The sequence below is a fragment of the Cervus canadensis genome, chromosome 16 (assembly GCF_019320065.1).
Source record: "Cervus canadensis isolate Bull #8, Minnesota chromosome 16, ASM1932006v1, whole genome shotgun sequence".
Lineage (NCBI taxonomy): Eukaryota > Metazoa > Chordata > Mammalia > Artiodactyla > Cervidae > Cervus > Cervus canadensis.
The window spans coordinates 8,054,307-8,079,021 of NC_057401.1; the positions used below are offsets into that span (position 1 = coordinate 8,054,307).

The window sequence follows — 24,715 nt, forward strand, 5'->3', positions numbered from 1 at the left end:
TCTTTGAAATGGCCATAATAATTAATTTAATCAATCTCTTCCTCTGTGGATATGTACTCAAATGGTTTCCAAACAATGTTGAAGTGAATATCCTTTGTACCTTCCAACCCCATCTGTGTGATTTCCAAGAACTGATTTCTGGAACTGTTGAATTAAAGGTTACATCTATTCAACAATCTAATAGTTACCTTCTAATAGGCTCTATTAATTTGTACTTCTATTAATAAGTGGTAATTTCATGGACAGAGGAGCCTGGCGGGCTGTAGTTCATAGGGGCACAGAGTCAGACATGAATGAGCATGCACGCACACACACACCTTTCCTAATACAGCAATTTTTTTTCATTTTGGTCAATCTAATGAGAACTAAAACTGGTATCTCATTGTTGTCTTAACAGTCATTGCTCTGATTACTACTGACATGGAGCATCTTTCTAAAAGTTATCTATTGAGTTATTCATCTTTTACTTCCAATTTATAAAGATTCTTTGAAGTAAACCTTTTGATCTATTTTATGTAATACTTTCCTCTCAGATTAAATACTGATTCTGTTTAAACAAATATAAACACACACAGATTCATTTCTGTCTCAAGTATCTTATTCGCTTATTGCATGTCTTCTGGGCTTGTAGTATACTTAGGTCTTCCACACTTCAAGATTAAAATATGTAATAAACACACAGTACACATGCATATATACCCATGGATATACATATATTCACCCATGCTTTACTTTAGTGTTTTTTATGTCTTTATTTGGGCTTCCCTGGTAGCTCAGCTGGTAAAGAATCTGCCTGCAATGCGGGAGACCTGGGTTTGATCCCTGGGTTGGGATGATCCCTCGGAGAAGGGAATGGCTAACCACTCCAGTATTTTGGCCTGGAGATTTCCATGAACTGTATAGTCCATAGGGTCACAAAGAGTCAGGCACGACTGAGCAACTTTCACTTCACAGCTTTATTTATTATTATTAAACATTTGATACATGCAGATTTTATTTTGGTTTAAGGTATGAGCTGGGGATTTAGCCAAATTTTCCCCTCAAATGTCTAGTCTGTTGCCCCAATTTCACTTATTGAAAAATTCATCATTTCCACATTGTCTTAAAATGCTACTATGTCATATAAGCAATTTCCCGTTTATTCTTAGATCTATTTCTGGATACTCTAATCTGTTCCATTCATCTGGCCAACTATTGTTCTGCCAGTTCCAAACTATTTTAAATACTGTTGGCTTATAATGTTTTCCCATTAAAACTAAACAGTACTTTAGATTACTTTTTAAAACATTTCTTAATTTTCCAAGCTTTATGCTTCTGAGAACTTAAAAATGACTGTAAGGTCTCCAGAATTCACTAAGTTTCTGATCATGATCACATTAAATTTATAAGCTAATTTAGCAACAGCTTTTTACAACATGAGTCTTCGTTTTTAAAGTATACCTTTCTAACAGTATTCAAGGCAGTAGAGATGATATTATGTTTCTTCTTAGTTTGAAAAAAAATTTTTGTGTGTTCACTGTAGCCACAGGAAAGGGATGCTGTAATAGATCTTTTAAAAACAATTTTTAAGTATAACTGACATATTACTTTCAGGTGTACAATGTGGTGATTTGATATTTATATATATTGTGCAGTGACCACCACAATGATTATCACAGTAAGTCTAGTTACTGAGTGTCACCATACATACTACAGATTTTTTTCCTGTCCTGAGAACTTTTAAAATACACTCTTAGCAACTTGGAAATATGTAACCCAGTGTTAACAACTTTGGTCACCATGCTGTGCATTACATCCCCATGATTTATAACTAGAAGTCTGTAATTTTTGACTCCCCCTGACTTCATGCATTTCACCTATCCCCAACCCCCTGTGTCCCAGCAGTCACCAATCTGTTCCCTGTATCTGTGAACTTGGGTTTGTTTGGTTTTATAGATTCCACACATAAGAAAGATCCTGCAATTTCTGTCCTCCCTTGCTTGACTCATTTCACTGTTTTTTGCCAAAACCATGTTCGATTACTATACCTATGTCATATGGTTTGAAATCATGGAGCGCAATGCCTGTAGCATTCTGTCCTTTCTCAAGACTGCTTTGGCTACTTGGGGTCTTTTGTGAATCCATACAAATTTTAGGATAGTTTATTCTATTTCTGGGACTTTCCTGGTGGCTCAGTCGGTAAAGAATCTGCCTGCGATGTGGGAGACCGGGGTTGGGATGATCCCCTGGAGGAGGACATGGCAACCTACTCCAGTATTCTTGCCTGAAGAACCCCCAAGGGCAGGTGGGCTACAGTCCATGGAGTCGCAAAGAGTCAGACATGACTGAGTGACTAAGCACATTCTATTTCTGTGAAAAAATGCCGTTGAAATGTTAATAGGTAGTACATTACATCTGTTTGGGTAGTATGGATATTTTAACAATTTTAATTCTTCCATCAATGAGCATGGATTAACTTTTCGTTTAGTTTTGTCTTTCTTTTATCACTGTCTTCTAGTTTTCAGTGTACAGGTATTTCATTTCCTTGGTTAAATTTATCTCTAAGTATTTGATTCTTTTGATTATTTTCTTAATTTCCTCTTCTAGTTTATTATTAGTGTACAGAAGCACAACAGGTATTTATATATTTTGGATTCTGCAACATCACTGAATTCATTTATGATTCAGTGTTTACTATTAAGTTTTGTTTTGAAGGAGTCTAAAGGTTTTCTACATATACTATGTGATTGGCAAAGAGTGATAACTGTGCTTCTTCCTTTCTAAATTGGATGCCTTCTCTTTTTCTTCCCTAATTGATTTGGCTAGAACTTTTATTACCAAATAAAAGAGTTAAGAGTGGGCCTCCTTGTCTTATTCCTGCTCTTAGAGGAAAAGCTTTCAGATTTCCACCACTGAGCCTGATGCTAGCTGTAGGCTTGTCATATATAGCATTTATTATGTTGAGGCACGTTGCCTCTATACCCACTGCATTGGGAGTTTTCCATCATGAATAGATGTTAAATTTTGTCGAATTCTTTTTCTGTAATCCACTGAGATGATCATATGATTTTCATCTTCCTTTTCTTAATGTTGTATATTATGTTGATTGATTTCTGGACGTGAGACCATCCTTGTATCCCTAGAATATATCCCACTTGATCATGATGTATGACCTTTTTAATGTACTACTGAAGGCCACCATCACCCTAATACCAAAACCAGACAAAGATGCCACAAAAAAAGAAAACTACAGGCCAATATCACTGATGAACATAGATGCAAAAATCCTTAACAAAATTCTAGCAAACAGAATCCAACAACGTATTTAAAAGATCATACATCATGACCAAGTGGGCTTTATCCCAGGAATGCAAGGATTCTTTAACATCCAAAAATCAATCAATGTAATACACCACATTAACAAATTGAAAGATAAAAACCATGACTATCTCAATAGATGCAGAAAAAGCCTTTGACAAAATTCAACATCCATTTATGATAAAAACTCCCCAGAAAGCAGGAATAGAAGGCACACACCTCAACATAATAAAAGCTATATATGACAAACCCACAGCAAACATTATCCTCAATGGTGAAAAATTCAAAGCATTTCCCTTAAAGTCAGGAACAAGACAAGGGTGCCGACTCTCATCACTACTATTCAACATAGTTTTGGAAGTGTTGGCCACAGCAATCAGAGCAGAAAAAGAAATAAAAGGAATTCAGATAGGAAAAGAAGAAGTAAAACTCTCACTGTTTGCAGACGACATGATCATCTACATAGAAAACCCTAAACACTCTACCAGAAAATTACTAGAGCTAATCAATGCATACAGTAATGTTGCAGGATATAAAATTAACACATAGAAATCCCTTGCATTCCTATACACTAACAGTGAGAAAATAGAGAAATTAAGGAAACAATACCATTCACCATTGCAACAACAAGAATAAAATACTTAGGAGTATATCTACCTAAAGAAATAAAAGACCTATATATAGAAAACTATAAAACACTGATGAAAGAAATCAAAGAGGACACAAATAGATGGAGAAATATACCGTGTTCATGGATTGGAAGAATCAATGTTGTGAAAATGACTATACTATCCAAAGCAATCTATAGATTCAATGCAATCCCTATCAAGCTACCAATGGTATTTTTCACAGAACTAGTAACAAATAATTTCACAATTTGTATGGAAATACAATTCGAGGAAAAACCTCGAACAGCCAAAGCAATCTTGAGAAAGAAGAATGGAACTGGAGGAATCAACCTGCCTGACTTCAGGCTCTACTACAGAGCCACAGTCATCAAGACAGTATGGTACTGGTACAAAGACAGAAATATAAATCAGTGGAACAGAATAGAAAGCCCAGAGATAAATCCACGTACCTATGGACACCTTATCTTCGACAAAGGAGGCAAGGATATACAATGGAAAAAAGACAGCCTCTTTAACAAGTGGTGCTGGGAAAACTGGTCAACCACTTGTAAAAGAATGAAACTAGAACACTTTCTAACACCATACACAAAAATAAACTCAAAATGGATTAAAGATCTAAACATAAGACCAGAAACTATAAAACTCCTAGAGGAGAACATAGACAAAACACTCTCCAACATAAATCACAGCAGGATCCTCTATGACCCACCTCCCAGAATACTGGAAATAAAAGCAAAACTAAACAAATGGGACCTAATGAAACTTAAAAGCTTTTGCACAACAAAGGAAACTATAAGCAAGGTGAAAAGACAGCCCTCAGATTGGGAGAAAATAATAGCAAACGAAGCAACAGACAAAGGATTAATCTCAAAAATATAAAAGCAACTCCTGCAGCTCAATTCCAGAAAAATAAATGACCCAATCAAAAAATGGGCCAAATATCTGAACAGACATTTCTCCAAAGAAGACATACAGATGGCTAAGAAACACATGAAAAGATGCTCAACATCACTCATTATCAGAGAAATGCAAATCAAAACCTCAATGAGGTACCATTACACGCCAGTCAGAATGGCTGCTATTCAAAAGTCTACAAGCAATAAATGCTGGAGAGGGTGTGGAGAAAAGGGAACCCTCTTACACTGTTGGTGGGAATGCAAACTAGTACAGCCGCTATGGAGAACAGTGTGGAGATTTCTTAAAAAACTGGAAATAGAACTGCCATATGACCCAGCAATCCCACTCCTGGGCATACACACCGAGGAAACCAGATCTGAAAGAGACATGTACACCCCAATGTTCATCGCAGCACTGTTTATAATAGCCAGGACATGGAAGCAACCCAGGTGCCCATCAGCAGACAAATGGATAAGGAAGCTGTAGTACATATACACAATGGAATATTACTCAGCCATTAAAAAGAATTCATTTGAATCAGTTCTAATGAGATGGATGAAACTGGAGCCCATTAGACAGAGTGAAGTAAGCCAGAAAGATAAAGACCAATACAGTATACTAACGCATATATATGGAATTTAAAAAGATGGTAACGATAACCCTATATGCAGAACAGAAAAAGAGACACAGATGTACAGAACAGACTTTGGGACTCTGTGGGAGAAGGCGAGGGTGGGACGTTCAGAGAGAACAGCATTGAAACAAGTATACTATCAAGGGTGAAAGAGATGACCAGCCCAGGTTGGATCCATGAGACAAGTGCTCAGGGCTGGTGCACTGGGAAGACCCAGAGGGATGGGATGGGGAGGGAGGTGGGAGGGGGGATCTGGATGGGGAACACATGTAAATCCATGGCTGATTCATGTCAATGTATGGCAAAAACCACTACAATATTATAAAGTAATTAACCTCCACCTAATAAAAATAAATGAAAACAAACAAACAAAATAAAGATTAAAAAAAAAAACAGACTGAAGTTAAAATTCTATCTCTGTTACTAACATTGTAGTTGTCATCTGTGAAACGGAGACAACAATAATGTTGTAGACATAAGAATTAAATAATGCATGAAATGCCTAAAAAAATGTACTACTGAGTTGGTATGCTAATATTTTGTTGAGGATTTTGCATCTATATTCATCAGGGATATCAGCCTGTAATTTTCTCTTGTTCTGTCCTTATCTCGTTTTGGTATCAGGGTAATGCTGGTCTCATAAAATGAGCTTGGAAGTCTTTCCTCTTTTTCTGTATTTTTTTTTTTTTTTTGGAAGAATTTGAGAAGTTCAGTTCGGTCACTCAGTCATGTCCGACTCTTTTGAGACTGCAGCACACCATGGACACACATGGACTGCAGCACACCAGGCTTCCCTGTCCATCACCAACTCCCGGAGCTTGCTCAAACTCATGTCCATCAAGTCAGTAATGCCATCCAACCATCTTATCTTCTGTTGTCCCGTTCTCCTCCTGCCTTCAATCTTTCCCAGGATCAAGGTTTTTTTTTTTTTTTTTCCAATGAATCAGTTCTTCACATCAGATGGCCAAAGTATTGGAGCTTTAGCATCAGTCCTTCCAATGAACACCCAGGACTGATCTCCTTGCAGTCCAACAGACTCTCAAGAGTCTTCTCCAACACCACAGTTCTAAAGCATCAATTCTTCAATGCTCAGCTTTCTTTATAGTCCAACTCTCTTATCCATACATGACCACTGGAAAAACCACAGCCTTGACTAGACGGACCTTTGTTGGCAAAGTAATGTCTCTGTTTTTTAATATGCTGTCTAGGTTGGTCATAACTTTTCTTCCAAGGAGTAAGTGTCTTTTAATTTCATGGCTGCAGTCACCATCTGCAGTGATTTTGGAGCCCCCCAAAATAGTCTCTGTTTCCACTGTTTCCCACCTATTTGCCAGGAAGTGATGTGACCGGATGCCATGATCTTAGTTTTCTGGATGTTGAGTTTTAAGCCAACTTTTCCACTCTCCTCTTTCACTTTCAACAAGAGGCACTTTCATAAAGAGGCTCTTTAGTTCTTCTTCATTTTCTGCCATAAGGGTGGTATCATCTGCATATCTGAGGTTATTGATATTTCTCCTGGCAATCTTGATTCCAGCTTGTGCTTCATCCAGCTTGGCATTTTGCATGATGTGCTCTGCATATAAATTAAATAAGCAGGATGACAATATACAGCCTTGACATACTCCTTTCCCTATTTGGTACCAGTCTGTTGTTCCATGTCCAGTTCTAATCATTGCTTCTTGACCTGCATACAGATTTCTCAGGAGGCAGGTAAGGTGGCCTGGTATTCCCATCTCTTGAAGAATTTTCCACAGTTTCTTGTGATCCACACAGTCAAAGGCTTTGGTGGTGTCAATAAAGCAGAAGTACATGTTTTTTGGAACTGTCTTGCTTTTTCGATGATCCAGCAAATGTTGGCAATTTGATCTGGTTCTGCTACTGCTACTGCTAAGTCACTTCAGTCGTGTCTGACTCTGTGCGACCCCATCCCTGGGATTCTCCAGGCAAGAACACTGGAGTGGGTTGCCATTTCCTTCTCCAATGCATAAAAGTGAAAAGTGAAAGTGAAGTCGCTCAGTCATGTCCGACTCTTCACAACCCCATGGACTGCAGCCTACCAGTTCCTCTGCCTCCTTTTAAATCCAGCTTGAATATCTGAAAGTTCACAGTTCATGAACTTTGAAGCTTGGCTTGGACAATTTTGACCATTACTTTACTAGCGTGTGAGATGAATGCAATTGTGTGGTAGTTTGAGCATTCTTTGGCATTGCCTTTCTTTGGGACTGGAATGAAAAACTGACCTTTTCCAGTCCTGTGGCTGCTGCTGAGTTCTCCAAATTTGCTGGCATATTGAGTGCAGCACTTTCACAGCATCATCTTTTAGGATTTGAAATAGCTCAAGTGGAATTCCATCACCTCCACCAGCTTTGTTCGTGTGATGCTTCCTAAGGCCTACTTGACTTCACATTCCAGGATGTCTGGTTCTAGGTGAGTGATCACACCATCATGATTATCTGGGTCTTGCAGATCTTTTTTGTACAGTTTTCTGTGTATTCTTGCCATCTCTTCTTAATATCTTCTGCTTGTTAGGTCCCTACCATTTCTGTCCTTTATTGAGCCCATCTTTGCAATGAAATGTTCCCTTGGTATCTCTAATTATCTTGAAGAGATCTCTAGTCTTTCCCATTCTATTGTTTTCCTCTATTTCTTTGCATTGATCACTGAGGAAGGCTTTCTTCTCTCTCCTTGCTATTCTTTGGAACTCTGCATTCAAATGGGTATATCTTTCCTTTTCTCCTTTGTCTTTAGCTTCTCTTCTTTTCTCAGCTACTTGTAAAGCCTCCTCAGACAACCATTTTGCCATTTTGCATTTCTTTTTCTTGGGGATGGTCTTGATCATGCCTCCTGTACAATGTCATGAACCTGCATCCATAGTTCTTCAGGCACTTTGTCTATCAGATCTAATCCCTGGCATCTATTTGGAATCAGTTTGAGAATAACTGGTATTAATTCTTTTAATGCTTGGCAGAATCTGGCAATGAAACTATATGGTTCTGGACTTTTGTTTGTTGGGAGGGTTCCGATTATGGATTCATATCTCCTTACTAGGAAGTGATCTATTCATATTTCTACTTTATGATTCAGTATTGAAAAGCTGGTTGGATGTTCCTATCAATTTATCTATTTTTTATAGGTTGTTCAATTTGTTGACATATAATTGGTTCATAGTAGTCTCTTGTGATTCTCTGTATTTCAGTGGTACTGGTTGTAACAACTCCTCCTTTGTTTCTGATTTTATTTGAGCGCTCCTTTTTTCCTGGTGAGTTTGGATAAAAGTTTGTCAATTTTGTCTATCTTTTCAAAGAACCAGCTCTTAGTTTCACTGATCTTTTTTCTTAGTCTCTATTTCTGCTCTGAACTTTGTTATTACCTTCCTTCTACCAACTTTGGGCTCTGTTTGCTTTTTTCCCTATTTGCTTGAGGTATAAAGTTAAGCTGTCTGAGATTATTCTTTCTTCTTAAGGTAGGCAAGTATCACTTTGAACTTCACTCTAAGAAATGCTTCTGCTGCATCCCATTAATTTTGGTATATTGTATTTTCATTTGTTTCAAGGTATTTTTTTACTTCTCCTGTGATTTCTTTGTTGACCTATTGGTTACTCAGTAGCATGCTGTTTAATCTGTACATATATGTGAATTTTTTAGTCTTCTTGTAACCAATTTCTAGTTTCATACTGCTGTGGTCCAAAAAGAGATGCCTGATATGACTCCAATATTAGATTTATTATGACTTGTTTTTTAACCTAATGTATGATCCTGGAGAAGGTTCCATATGCAGTTGAGAAGAATATGTATTCTGCTGCTTTTGGATGGAATGTTTTCTAATTATCTGTTAAGTCTATCTAGTCTAATGTGCCAGAGGAGCCTGGCAGGCTACAGTCCATGCGGTTGCAGAGTCAGACACAACTAACTGACCAACATTAACACTTTACATGTAACAACCTATGTAATAGTCTGTTTTAAGTTGCAAACAACTTACATTTGAATACTTTCCAAAGTTCTACATTTTTACTTCTCCCAATTTTGTTTTTCACGTCACATTTTACATCTTTTTATCTTGTGAATCCCTTCACTAATTATTGTAGTTTTTTTTTTTTTTACTACTTTTTGTCTTTTATCCTTCATATTACCTATATATGATTAATCCACCTTTACTTTGTATTTATCTTTACCAGTAAGATTTGTACTTTCATACTTTTGTTACTAATTAGCACCCTTTCCAGCTTAAGAAGTCCCTTTAACATTTCTTGTAAGGCCAGTTTATTAGTGATGAACTCCTTTAAATTTTGCTTGTCTAGGAAACTCTTTTATCTTTCCTTCAATTCTGAGCAATGACTCTGCCACGTAGAGAACTCTTGGTTAAAAACTTACTTTGAACATATCCCTCTGGCCTGCTAAGTTTCTGCTGATGGTCTTAGGAGAGTTCCCTTGGTTTTTTCCATTACTGCTTTTAAAATTCTTTTTTTTAAACTTTCAACATTTTAATAATTTGTCTTAGTGTGAGTCTCTCTGGGCTTTCTGGATCTAATGTCTGTTTCCTTCCCCAGGTTAGGGAAGTTCTCAGCTATTATTTCTTCAATAAGTTTTCAGCCCCTTTATTCTCCTTCTGGAACTCCCAAAATGTGAATGTTAGTTTGCTTGATGTTGTCCAATAAGCTATGTCCACTTTTTAAAGCTCTTTGTTTGTTTCTGCTGTTCTGATTAAGGTGAGTTTCACTGCCCTGTCTTTGCATTCACTTGTCTTGTCTTTGCTTCATGTAGTGTCCCTCCAGTACATATTTCAAATCAGTTACTGTATTCTTCAGTTCAGTGACTTCTATTTGTTACTTTCTTTTGTTTTCTATTTTTTTTGTTGAAATTCTCACTGTGCTTATCCATTCTTCTCCCAAGTGAGGTGAGCATTTTATTACCACTACTTAGAACTCTTTATCAGGTAAATTACTTACCTCTGTTTCATCAAGGTTTTTTCCCTAAGTTTTTATCTTATTCTTCTGTTTGGAATATATTCCTGTTTCCTCATTTTACTTGATTTTCTGTGCTTCTTTGCATTAGGTGAAATAGCCATCCCTTCCAGTCTTGAATGACTAACCTCTTGTAGGAGATGAACCTTATTGTTCAACCTTGCCTTAGCTCTTGGTTGCCTCTCAAACCTTGGTGACTGTCCAAGCAGCCTATTTTATATTTACTAGCTCCTGGTGATCAAGGGTGTGCCCAGACCTGTTAGTGTTCCAAAGCAGGAAATCTGCCAGCATGTAAATTCAGACTGATTAGGAAGCTAAGACCCTCAGGCAACAGCTTTGAAAGTAGGGAAACAGATATAGTCCTGTGGGACTGAACACAGGGGTCAGCCCTGCTGGCCACCCGATCAGGTGATCTGGAGATGTCCCCTGGTTGACAGTCATAAAAATCAGGGCTCTGGACGAGTGTGTAAGTTCCTTTCTGGGAGAAACTGGAGAGCTGGGGTGAGGCAGAGGGAGTGAACTAACTGCATCCCCAAGCCTATGTTCTCCGAGAACATACCTGCAGACTCCTAGATGTGCATCAAATCTGAAGCCTGTCCCTTGGGGTGCTGTTCCAGGCTAAGCAAATGAAGTCTTTTAGAGAAAGACTACAGGGGTTTTTCAGTCCACTTTCTGTGCATTACCCTGGTGGCAATAGCCTGCCAAGAACTGTCTCACTAACTGTTATAGTTCTGTGGGACTCAGAATTATAAGCTACCCTGGCCTCCAGAGCCAGGAGAACAAGGGGTGTCCCCTGGGCTGCAGCTGCAAAACCTGGGGCACCAGACATCTATAAAAATTCCCCTCTAGTAGATACCAGTGTTGCAGAAGACAGCACAAAGATGACACCCACCCACCAAGGAAAGGGTGGGGGGGAGTCTTAAATAAAAAAGATAGCACCTGCCAGCCTTAGCATGAGAGAGGGAGAGTCCACTGGTTGGGAGGATAAAGTGGCACCCACCAAGAGAAAAAATCTATAGTAAAAATAAACATAAAGTGGTACCTGTTTGCTTCAGCAAAGTAGAGGGAGAGAACAAAAGAGGTGCCCGCCAGCACCTCATTCCCTGGAGAGTGTTCACCTCATGCTCTGGCCCTTCAAACTGACACTTTAAGATCAGCAAATAAATCTCCTTCACATGGTCGCTTGTATGCTAGAACCTAGAGTGCATAAGTCTGCATGCAAGCCCTTTAAAGCTGGTTCTCAGATCCCTGCAGCCCTTGGTTCCTGTGGATGTGAGCTCCACTGGTTTTCAAAGCCAGATGTTTCAGGGACTTGTCTATCAAGTGCAGGTCTCAGAGGCTGGGTGTCTGTGCTGGTTACAAACCGTTTGTTCCTCAGGAAGAAGCTCCAGGTTTCTGAGTTCCATCCAGGTCATAAATAAGCTGCCTTGCTGGGGTTGAGGCCTGTGAAGCTGGATCTCAGCCTCTCCTACTTGCCTCAATGTGGTCCTTTTCTTATGTGCTCATGTGAAGAAGCCACTTAGCTATCTTTCAGTCTCTTTAAGAGGGAACGTTTCACATGCAGTTATAGATGTGGTGTGTCCCTGGGAGAAAGTAAGTTCAGGATCTTCCTGTGTTACCACCTTGGACACTGTTTCCAGCTCTAATTAGTTTTTTTTTTTTTGATGTGAATATTTTTCTCCATTAGTTTCCCTAAATGGTTGTTTGAAAGCTATTAATTTTTAATATTAATTTCTTAAATAACCACTTTGCTAAATTCTCCTACATCACTTTTTAAGTCAATTCTCTTGAGATATATTGATATCAATATATCTCTTGATATATTCAGAAATATATCACCTGTACTAATAACTTTGGTTCTCTCCCATATTTATCACCAATTACTTAATTCTCTTGTCTAACTACACTAACAGATCTAGAAAAATCTTACATACTAATAGGAATAATAGGTATCTTTGCCATTTCTTTCAATGCTTTAGGTATTTCATTATTAAGATATGCTAGTCTTTTCAGGTGAAGGACATATTCATATATTTATATTTACTCAGTATTATAATTGGTAATAGGTGGTGAATTGATCAAATTGGTCAAAATCTCAATAAGCTTATTAAAAGACTTTAAAATTTTGAAATATCTTTGCATTGCTCAAATGAACTTCATTTTGGCTGTGACATGTTATTTAATGATATGCAAGATTCTATTTGCTAATATTTTAATTGGATATTAAAATATTTTAATGTTAATGATATGATACTTACCTGATACTTTAATACATCTACATTATAGTAAGAAGCAGCTGGATTTTGCTCTGATAGCTTCTTGAGGTAGACAGTAACAGCTTGCATGTTCATCCAGAAATCTTTTGTATTAGAATCACACTGTGATGGATCACTGTATGTATAAGAAATATTTTCATTATTTTATTTATCTTTATTCTCTGCCTCTCTGTAGTAATTTGGTGACTTGGGAAAGACTAGTAAAAATGAACCAAAAGATAGGATAGAAAAAATTAAAGTTAGGGGATAAAGAATGGTTAGGAGGCTGCCTAAAAGATGTGAAGATGTACAGCAGAGAAGAATTTAACAATAACTATTACCACCACCAGCACACATAAGACAAAGACAGCAAAAGCCTTATTAATCATAATTTTGGTACTGTCTTCAAACTATTATTGCTTCAAAGAAGAAAGAAAAAATCTCTTAAAAAAGGAATTTCACCTTCAAAACAGAAGTACACAAACCTGAACACAAGTTGTGCATTTGGAAGAATTTGTTCTAGTCTGCTGATATTTTTCACCCTGAAGCAGAGCACAGCTGGAGATGGATTACTGGTGAAGACTTTAATAACTCCACTTGGAAATGATATTGTCATGTCACCAGTGATTTTCACAATACACCTGAAAGTGGAGATTGTGAAAAATTTAAACAGTTTATAAATAAGGCATTTAAATCTCCATTTAAAGCATATTTAAAAGGGGCTTTATTTATATATATAGCATTTTATCATAATTATGGATGAATCATTTCTTAATAAAAAATGATTAATTGTGAAATGATGTATTCATCTAACACCAGTCTTTCCTAGAATTAAATTCCAAACACAAATGGAAGCACACTGATAATGCTTGCTCAAACCATCCCCTGGCGGTCTCATAAGGCCACTGCTTCCCTGGTAACACTATCTCCAGCTGTAGCTATTTTCCCCTCCAAACCCTACAAAGTGCTGGGACTGATGGTGGCAGTGGTAGGTGCCTTACTTCTCACTGCTTCTTACAACTATATATCCTTTCTTCCTTCTGAAAAACATTCTTTTGAAAGAAGAACCACCTTCTTTTGAAAATTCAAACCATCAGATTATACTACTATCACAACCCTTCAAATCATTTTCAACATTTCATTTCCTAAAAATTTCAGCTCCTGACCCACTGTCAATCTGTCACTGTACCACTACTCCTATCATAAATTTTTAGTGATTTCAATATCCACACAGATAATCCCCTCAATACTTTGGTCACCTAGTTCTTCAGCCCCTTACCCTCTATGATCCTGCCTTCCAGCCTACCTCAGCCACACTTCAGCCCCTCTATCATCTCAGTCTGACTCCCCACTGATCAGTTAGTGGGGAGTCACTTCCTACGTTTCTAAATCATTCCGTCTAGTACTGCATCTCCAACATCATAAAAAATCTCTATGATCCATGTTCCTTCTAGCTTTTCCACTAATCTTCACTCTTCCTTCCGTTCACATCCTCAGTTTCCCTTCACTGAGACTCCATGGTCCATCATTACGCATACTCCTTGCATAACCCACCCCTTGGTTCTCTCTCATTAGACTATGCTTGCTTGGCAAAAGTCTTAACTGAATCCTGCTCCTCACCCCCTTCTATATGGCTGAACGTGACTAGAGAAAAACATATAACTATATAGCCAGAACTCTCAATTGGAACCCCCTTAGTATTGGTATAGGATATTCGACTACATTCATATTTTCTTTCTCCTTTAACACGTAAAATATCACCCCCTCCACCTGCAGTCAATGACTTTCCTTTAAATTTTATGAAGAAAATAAAATGAGAAAAGAACTTCCTCATAGTCTCACTGCTAAAATCCTAAATCTCCCTTAGGCTGAAGCCATCTAAACCTTCTGCCTTCCCTTCTATTTCAACAGATAATAAGTCTATGCACCTAAGGTTAATCCTGTCACTTCTGTCCTGTAGCACATCTCATACTGAAGAATTTCACTCATGCAATTGTCCCCTTTCCTGCAGGTTCAATTTTTCCCATAAATATTAGATTTTTCCCACATGCATACTGAAATGCCTATTATCTTTTAAAAACACAAAAACTAAAATTAATAAAAGCCTCCTCTGATTTCTCTCCTGCTACCGCCCACTTTCTCTGCTTCTACTTAGAGCAAACTATCCTAAAAGAACTGCCTAACATTTGCTCTCTGAATACAGCTGTCTGTATTTGCATCATCTCACGCTCCTGAGTTCCCCTGAAGCAGGCTTTCATCTCCACCAGTCTACTAGAGCTGCTCTTGTGAAGGTCATTAATGACCTCTATAATGTCAATGATCAATTTTTCTTGACCTGACACCTGCTTTCATGAAAGAGTTTATTCAGTTTCTGGGACACTGCTCTATTGGTTCTCTCCTCACCTCTCATATTGCTTACTGTCCCAAACTCCACTGCTGATCATTTAAACACTGGGGGGGGAGGGGGGGAGGGGGGGAGGGCTTAAGTTCTCATCAGATCTCTTCTTTACATCCTAATGCCCCAGTTTAAAGTGTCATGTACAAACGAATAACTTACAAATACTTTCTCTCTAATCTGAACCTATCTCCCTAACTCCAGAATCATGCATTCAACTATCATCAACATCTCCACTAAGCTGTCTTAACAAGTACTTCAAATTTAGCAATCTACACCCTCAACAATCTTGACAACTCTTCTTTTCAAAATATACTCAGAACTCCCATTACCACTCACCATCTCCTCTGCTAATACCCTTATACAAACAACCATCATCTCTCACCTGGACTCCACTGGTTAACCCTTTCTCTCTGCATCTACTCTGACTCCTCCTAGTTTATTCTCCATACAGCAGGCAGAGCGCTACTTCGAAAACAGAGGTTAGTAACTTATTACTTCTCTACTCAAAAGTCTCGACTTGCTTCACACCTCACCCAGAATGAATTGCAACCTCGCTATCAGGGTCTGCAACACCCAGCTTGGTCTGTCCCGTCTGTGGACTTATCGTGACGACCTTCCTCTCTGTTTACGTCTACTCAGTGACATGGTTCTCTCTCTGCTGTTTCCTGAATATTTCAAGTGTGCTTCTACCCGAGTCCCTTACACCTCCTAGAATGCTCTTCACTCAAGTTATGTGCATGGCTTGCTCTTCCCTCAATGTCTTTCACACATCTACTTAAATCAACCTCAAAAAGGTTTTCTCTGATCATTTTATCTAAAATAGTAGCTGACTGTTGTTAACTGTTTATTCCCTTAACCTGGTTTATTTTTCTTCACAGCATATTATCAATACCTCTACTTTTCATAAATAACATTATTCGTTCAAAACACTCATTCATAAAATATTTGAGCACTTACCATACGTAAGACTCTGTTTTAAGTGCTGAGGATACTTTAGTAAACAAAAATTCTTCTCTACAGAGCTTACATTATCTCAAGAGAAAACTAATAAACTTTCTTTCACAACAATGAAAACTTATAATAGTCTTACACATATTTAGCACTAAAATATTTAATGAATGAATGTTATACATGAAAATAAATAAGAGTGATCATTCACCCGAAGATCATTTTCTTAAAAGAGGTTAAACTAATCCTTTAAGAGTCTGCTGTAAATAGATATACACTGTAGGTCTCTCTTGCAAAAATCACACTTTCACCAAAGATACACATTAGGTGAAGATTCAGAGTTCTATCCCCATCTAGGTCAGCTGCCACAATCCTGTTCTGCTTCTGCTGCTGCTAAGTCGCTTCAGTGGTGTCCAACTCTGTGTGACCCCATAGACGGCAGCCCACCAGGCTCCCCTGTCCCTGGGATTCTCTAGGCAAGAACACTGGAGTGGGTTGTCATTTCCTTCTCCAATGCATGAAAGTGAAGTCACTCAGTCGTGTCCGACTCTTCGTGACCCCATGGACTGCAGCCTACCAGGCTCCTCCACCCGTGGGGTTTTCCAGGCAAGAGTACTGGAGTGGGGTGCCACTGTCTTCTCCGACAATCCTGTTCTACAGATGTGTTAAACAACAGATGTGTCACACTGGTCATAAAACCTGGCCAAAAAGGTACATAAACTAGAAAAAAGCCAACATTATTGATTATAGTGGCTTCTTACATCTGAAAGACAATCTCTAAATGACTATATTTGGTAGCAAAAAGCAAGTAAACAAGTAACAGAAAACCCTAGCCTACAGAGAATCAAAAGATAACTCTCAAAATTTACCACCAAGTCCCCTGCACACACACACACACACACACACATCTTTTAAAAACTAACTTGGTGGGATCTGCCCCTTTAAAGTAGGCATTAACAGACTCTGTGAGGGCAATTGCCACAGGCAGGGTGTCTTGATTTCCAAGGCTGACAGGGCTGGGACCTCGTGACACACCTAGAATAAACACAAGTCATCTGTTAAGCCTATAGAAAGATATTTATTGAATACCAAGACAGAGTGGAGTCAAAATGTTAGCTTGTCACAATTAACTCTATTACTGGTTTCAAAGATGCCCCAAGTATAAATCTGGTTAAAAAACAGTATGAAACAAACTGGACAAATAAAAAGTCAGGAAAACATGTCACACTTTTAATGGAATGACACAGAAGGGTTGGGTTAAGGAATGTCAGAGGGGAAAAAGCTCTTCACATGAAGAGCTGAAGTCACTAAAATATGGCTTCAAAACCATTCAGATATTAAATTCTCTCCGGTTCTACCCACATATATAAGGTAATTAAACTGGATTTTTCTACTTAAGGGATCTCTATCCATTAGGTACTTCTAAATGAGCAATGTAATGTGATCATTTACTTATCATTGTGTCTGTATGTGTGTGTGTGTGCACACGCTCAGTCATGTCTGACACTTTGCGACCCTTATGAATTATAGCCTGACAGGATCCTCTGTCCATGGGATTTTCCAGGCAGGAACACTGGAGTGGGTTGCTGTAATTCTCTTTTACCTCTTCTTTGTCTAATGCTTGTACTATATTCCCATATTATCCTTCCTTGAAATATGACTAATAACATCATTTGGGTATAACATTCCTGACATAAAGCTCACTTAGTAAGATACCTTTAGAGACAAATCATACATGTTTTAAAAGCATAACAAAATGTAAACAATGCATGTGTATTTTAAAAACCTATACAAAGTATCTGGTTTTACTTCATGACAGAAAAATCCCTTCAAATAGTGCATTGCCTTTTTTTTTTTTTCTTTACAAATGTACTCTTCTCATTTATGCCTTACCATTATTGTTACTGATTGGAAAGTGGAACGTTTCTTTTAACACATAATTTATGATGCAATTTTATAGAAATAAATCAATAATTATTCACTGTTAAAGAAAAAAATTACCTAGATCAACATGTACCTCTGAAATCTAAATGTACGTTTTTGATATGTAAACACTATACAATGTTCACAACCACCAGGTATTTTTATTTCAATGTTAGTTACTTCGTGATACCTAAATATTATTTCTGACAAAAATCAGTTTTCTTTGCCTTGCAACTAAACTTAGTATCCTACAAACAACGAGAAAGAGCTTTTGTTACCTTTAGAGGACAGGAAGATTTTATAATGTTAAAGATTTTGACAAATTATGATTTAGAAGGTTCTTCATAATTTAAAAAAAATGGCTCAGTGATTAAAAATACACAGAAACAGGAACTGCTGTTTCTAGGTCACTGGGAAAGTAAATCCTCTCTAACAAGACAACTTAAAATTTCATACAAAAATAAACTCAATAATAAAATGTATTCACAAAATCACAACAGCTACTATTTACTAAGCACTAATATATGCCAGACACTTTGCCAAAGAGGCATGGAAGAAATGGTGCCTTTTTGAACCACAGTAGTTTTTTTTTGTAAATCAGAAACATACTTTGTGGGTGATAGGCTGAGTGATGAAAAGACATGAAAATGTGTCTGAAGAAGTGTTTATGACCCAGACAGGACATGGAGGACCTTTAATTTTATCCTTCTGGCACTAAAAGCCACTGAAAATGTTTAAAAGAAACATGATTATGTTTTTCATTCTGCAAGATCACTGAACACAGTGAATCCTGGATTGAAGATACAAATGCCTTGACAGGGATTCAAGATGAGGCGAGAGATAATTAAATGAAGGGCTTGATCAAGACGCAGTGGTTTCTAGGATATGTGATTACAACTATGCAAACACACATTCATGCAGTGGGAAAATTTCACTGTAAATCTAAATTAGTCCAATTTTTTAAAAAATATATTTTTCTAAACTAGAGAGTCACTAGAAATTCAGGAAAGCATATTTTCAGAGAAAGAGGAAGGCAATAGTAATCTTCTATTAGAGAAAATTATATTTTCCTAAATATGAAATTAATCTTTTCCCTTAAATAATCTACAAATACTGTGAGTATTTACACACAGTCAGGGGTAACATTAATGTCTGCTACTGCTCTGACATTAAAAATCAAAAGAACCTACAAAGTTATTCATTTCAATTATCCAATTTGGGCATATAAAATGACATTCTTGAAATGGTTTCCCCATAAATTGTAAAGCCTGTTATTGAAATACTGGTGAGAAGGAAAAAGTATTGGAGAGTTAGGGAAAAAACTCAAAATCTACTTAACATTTTTGCATATCCTCCATTTTCCATTTTTGTTTCCAAGACCATACTGCATATGCATACTTAAAACGTTTGACATAGGAAATATGTACTTAAGTCCCTAAAAAGTTTAAATGTGTACTGTATTATTCAGAATAACTCATTGTATAGAAATAATTCCTTGGATATTCTTTTTAAGGATAATATGCATTCTGACTTAACTGTTGCATATTTAAACACTGTATGTGTTTTGAAAATGCACACAGAGAAAGCTGAAATAAAGAGTACCTACCTTTGTAACAATCAATGAATATATTTTTGTGGAATTCCTTTCAGCTCAGGCGTGAAAAACAGGTGCTTACCCCCTACTACTTCTTGCCTCCATGCCTCTAACTTCAGCTCACTGTATGAGTGGTTTTTGTATGATAGCCTTTGCTTTGGATGTCTTTATAATATAGTTTTCTTTACACTCATATATTCTTTCTGGTTCTTTCCTAATCAGTTTTTCTCTGCTTCTATTAGCTCCAGAGGTAATATTTATTGTTATATCTCAATAGGAAAGAAGAGCGGGGGGATGGAAGATAATGCAAAAATACTGTATATTTTTATAATTTATCCAGTATCATCAATAGATACTGTATAGAAACTGGACATAATTAGTACAAAATTGAGATAGTTAAACCTTAGAGTTATTCTTGATTTCTGAAACACCATACATTGCTGGAAAAGGAAAAACTGGGTAACAGTGTTTTAGATGTACTTCAGGATCATTAGTCAACACACACATCTGCTTTCAATACAATACCTTGTGCAGTTTCACAGTGCTTTTCAGTTTCAGAGAGGGTCCCAATCAAATTATCATCTTCTATCGTATTTAAATAAAACAAAATATTGCAGGAAAAGAAAATACTCTCAAGAACAAGAATCATCAAAGACTTAAATCTGAACAGAGAGCTGAATAAATATCACAATATAGAAAGAGAACATTTTAGGTGGATTCAAAGAAACTGTTGCGCGAAGCCCACATCACATCCCGCATGCCTGCACCACCAATGCCGCCTGCGTTGATTCTCCTACTGCCAGTACTGGCTGAAACTACAAACAAGTATTTTCCAACTTAATTGAAATTAAAGTTTCCTTTACAAACAGAAAACCTTATGAATTATCTAGGTAATGGGAAAAGACTAAAGCAATTTTGGTAACTCAGACCTGCTTGATTTCTAACAGGACCCATCTATGTTCTTTACGACTAAAATACAGATTCTATGGAAATAAAAAGTAAGAAAACCACATATGCAAACAAGATATAAAAAGAAAATGCCTGTTACAGCAAACAGAAATACTTATTGAATATATTATTTACATAAAGTTGGAAAATGGAAAAAACAGTATGCTCACAAAGGTATATAAAATAAAATAGTAACACCATGTTCAGACATTTAGAAATCAAATCATTTCTCTCAGCCTGTACCACTCATGCCATTTTTATAATGGATACACACAGAAGATGCATTTCTCCTGAATTTTGACAAATCAAATTCAGTATAATTAAATCAGCTTAATTAGAGTTGGGATTCTGAAACTTAACATGCATCAGAATTGCCTGGAAGGCCTCTTCAAAGATTGCTAGCCCACTCCAGAGTCTCTAACTTGAGTTCCCAGGTGATACAGACAGATGCTACAGGTCCAAGGACCACACTGCAAGCACAAAGACCTCTTTCTTTTCACAGAGTCAACTGCTTTTTAAAACAAATTTTTTTAGGAATGCAAATATCAACTCACAGTAGAAAGTACCTCATCATATTCTGCCTTCAACTGTATTCATATTGGGCAAAAGTTTCTAAGTTTGATGCATTCTTAACAGTGCTAATCATGATTAAAATTCTCTACTCAGATAATATAAAATGTGAAAAAGAAAAGAAACTATCATTATTAGTTTGATAATGCTAGGTTGTTTCAAAAAACCAAAATGTCAAATGTTAAAACTTTACTACCATCAATCAACCTGATCATATCTGTCATGCATATGTTAACTTTTGCATGCAATCTGCGATACTTACTTACCTACAGTGGGGGTATTGGCAGCACTTAGTGAAGCAGAAGATGAGATGGAGGAAGAACTTTCTGCCCGCGCTAATGGAGCAGCAGGAGGTGGGCTGGTATTAGAAGTTATAGGTGGGCTGAATGGCCTGGGCTTAAAAACAAAATGTCATTTACCAAAATGCTCAAACAATCCCCCAGTTATCAGAAAATATTTTTAGGTATCAAGTAAGATTAGTTTTAACATACTATTAATAAACCAGATTTATTGTGTTTCTTAAAACTCACAATTAGATTCCATAGAGCTGAAAAGACTATTTTAAAATAATCCTGTCAAAAGAATCTTTTATATACAACTTTTTCTGTATTTTAAAAAGTGTACTTAAGATAGATTCTCAGAAGTTAAATTATTAAACAGTATGAAAGCTTTTCATACATAGTGCCAAACTGCTTCCCATTTGGGTAACTCACTTTACCCTACTGCCTATAATAATATAAGAGAATATTTTTCTGCACTCTTGCCAACAATGAATAGATGAACCTTAGAAGAAGGAAAAATAATACTTAAAAAAACTTTAGCTAATTCTATAGATAAAAACAAAAGTGGCATTTCTGTCTTATGAGCTGTCTATATTAGCTTTGCCTGATTTAGTCTGAGGAGGTCTTAGTATTATCTGAGCTTTCACTCTTTTTTTTATTTGAAGCAAGCATTTTCTTTCTAAATATTGCTTCACTTTTGGCAAATCTGTCTACATAATTCATTGTTAATGCCTCCTCACTGAGAAAAGTTTACCCCATTCAGAGGAGTAAATCTTAATTCTATTGTCTTCCCAGTTTTCTGGTTAAACAAAAATACAAAAAATATGATTCTAATTCATTTATCTTTTACTTGGTGGATGGATTTTTTCCTTCCAAATTCATAACTGTTCCAATAATACATTAGCAACACTTCCTGAGGTGTTTCATTTTTAAAATATAGAATACTGAACTTAATTAAAAACAACCCTTTCCTGCTTATAAAGTTATGTGAATTAAGTATTTACCTAGTGCCTACTACCTGTCAAATCATGGGTACTAGATACAAAGAAGTGACAGACACAGTTTCTGTCCCCAGTTATTTGAAGAACATAAAAACAGAAGGCAGAAAACCAACAAAACCAACAATTTATAAACACTTTTATAAAAATTAGATTATACTGCCTCAAATGCTTTATACTTAGTAAAACTCTGTGTCCCCAAATAACTAATACCAAATAAGGTATTAGTTCCAGAGAATGGCTTTCTGATGACTCATTATTATGGACAGCGGGTTAAAAAAATACAGTGGTGTAAAAATGTGGCTGTGGATATATACAGATGGAGGTGGTACAGAACATGAGGTGTCAGGTGTTATGTTAAGGCATCGACATAATGTATTAAGGCATTAGTAGACTATTAAAGATATGAAATTGGCTAAGACATAGTACAATGAAGGGAGCACATACCCTTTAAATCATCTCTAGGTTACTTATAACATCTAATACAATGTAAATGCTATATAAATAGCTGCTAGTGTATGGCAAATTTTCTGGAGGTTCCCCCCACCTCAAATATTTTTAATCCATGGGTGCAGAACCCACAGAAATGGAGAATCAATTGTGGGTCAACTGTATATACAATATGATCTATGCACTAAATGAAATATAAAAAGTATATGGGTATAAGGAAGAGAATGACAGAGAATAATTAAATCCACTGTCCTCATAATGGAGTGGGGAGTAAAGAACAAAGAGGGCTTTGACCTAGGTGCTGACATTTAGCAGGATCTTAACGAGAGAGTGCAGTTTCCTACACAGAAAACTAAGGGGCATTTCAAACAGAGGGCGCACAATGGAAACACTGATGCCCAGAAAAGCATGATGCATTTGGGGAACAGTGGGAAGTTCTGCATGACTGGTGGGCTTCCCCGGTGGCTCAGCTGGTAAAGAATCCGCCTGCAAAGTGGGAGACCAGGGTTTGATTCCTGGGTTGGGAAGATCCCCTGGAGGAGGGAATGGCAACGCACTCCAGTATTCCGGCCTGGAGAATTCCACGGACTGTACAGTCCATGGGGTCGCAAAGAGTCAGACACAACTAAGTGACTTTCACTTCACTTCACTTCTGAGTGACTGGTAGGATGCAAAGAGGAAAAAGCTGGACAGTTGGTCTGGTAATGCAGGTTGCTAAGGCAATTTTATGAAAAGCCCCGTAGATTCAGCTAAAACATTCAATACATGGATTATGGGGTAATACTGCAGATGTGTATCAGGGGAAAAGATTAAGCTTGACACTCAGAAATTTAATTCTGGCAATTAAACTGGCAAGTAAAAGATGAAGTAAAGCAGAACAGATTGCAGGAAAGAAGACTAGTTTGGGAGAGCCTGACTCTGAATAGAACCCATATGTTTTCTCTCATGATCTGACAACTTTTGAAGACCAACACCTTTCTTTTTTTTAAAGCAATATGTACTTTTACAAGTCAATTAAGTGATATGAGCTCCAGATGCTTTATGTATAAAATAAAGAAAGCTGGACTCTATGTCCACCAGGACTCCCTTAGCAGAATATTTCTAGGCCTAAGAACAGGCCACCATTTCTTCCTTAATATCTGACTTTAAGCAGAATTATATGAAAACTGCTTAATTATGAAACAATGGGTCTGAATTATATTTTCATAATGTGGTAACTTTCTTAGGAAATCTCTTTCTTCGGAACAATGGTATTGCTCCACAGGTATGATCACTGAGATAATATAAGAAAGTGAAGGAAGTATTAGCAGGGGAAATTTTTCTGTACTGTGAAGACTTGAGTAGAAAATGCCAAGGATTTAGCAGTAAAGGAACATATAGAAAAATATCATTTGCATACTAAATCAAAACAGTTATAATGAAAAAGAAAACTGAGTACCTACTATTTCATTAATCCCACAGAGTTTGCCTGAAGTAAGCTTTGGTCTGGAAGCAGGCCTTGGAGGTGGAACAATGGTGCCTACAGAAAGAGGAGTTGTGGGCCTGGCTGGTGGGTAGAAAAAGAGAATTTGAAGAAAATCATTAATACATAGCAATCCTTAGATAAAAACATTCCCTTACAGAGGAATCGTTAGGATTCAAAGCTCATTTTTCAGAAGTTCTTTTTCTCAGAGTTACCAGTAATATTCCTGAAAAAAATGAAGTTTTCAATAAAACTGACAATTATAAATTATATTAGCTTCAATTATTTATACATATAAAAATTAAATCTAATAAAGTAAAAATAAACCAATTTAAGGCCTAAGGTCTTTAGTTTCTTGCCAATACTTGTACTTTACAGTTATTTAAGACCAAGTCTTTGAAGCAACATCTTCAAAGTAATAACATGAACTCTAAATAAAATACCTACCTTAATTAAACTTGTAATCTCAC

The 24,715-nt window shown here is 36.9% G+C and overlaps 1 protein-coding gene across 1 annotated transcript in view; it reads right to left on the reverse strand.

Annotated features, from left to right (window-relative positions):
* The window catches only part of FCHO2 (FCH and mu domain containing endocytic adaptor 2), a 129,250-nt gene that overhangs the window by 7,806 nt on the left and 96,729 nt on the right, over positions 1–24,715 (reverse strand). The window contains exons 18-22 of the mRNA XM_043488544.1: positions 24,226–24,329; positions 21,321–21,450; positions 16,943–17,054; positions 13,159–13,314; positions 12,677–12,809 (exon numbers count right to left, since the gene is read on the reverse strand). Of these exons, the coding sequence (XP_043344479.1) occupies positions 12,677–12,809; positions 13,159–13,314; positions 16,943–17,054; positions 21,321–21,450; positions 24,226–24,329 (635 nt within the window). The remainder of the gene's footprint in view (positions 1–12,676; positions 12,810–13,158; positions 13,315–16,942; positions 17,055–21,320; positions 21,451–24,225; positions 24,330–24,715) is intronic.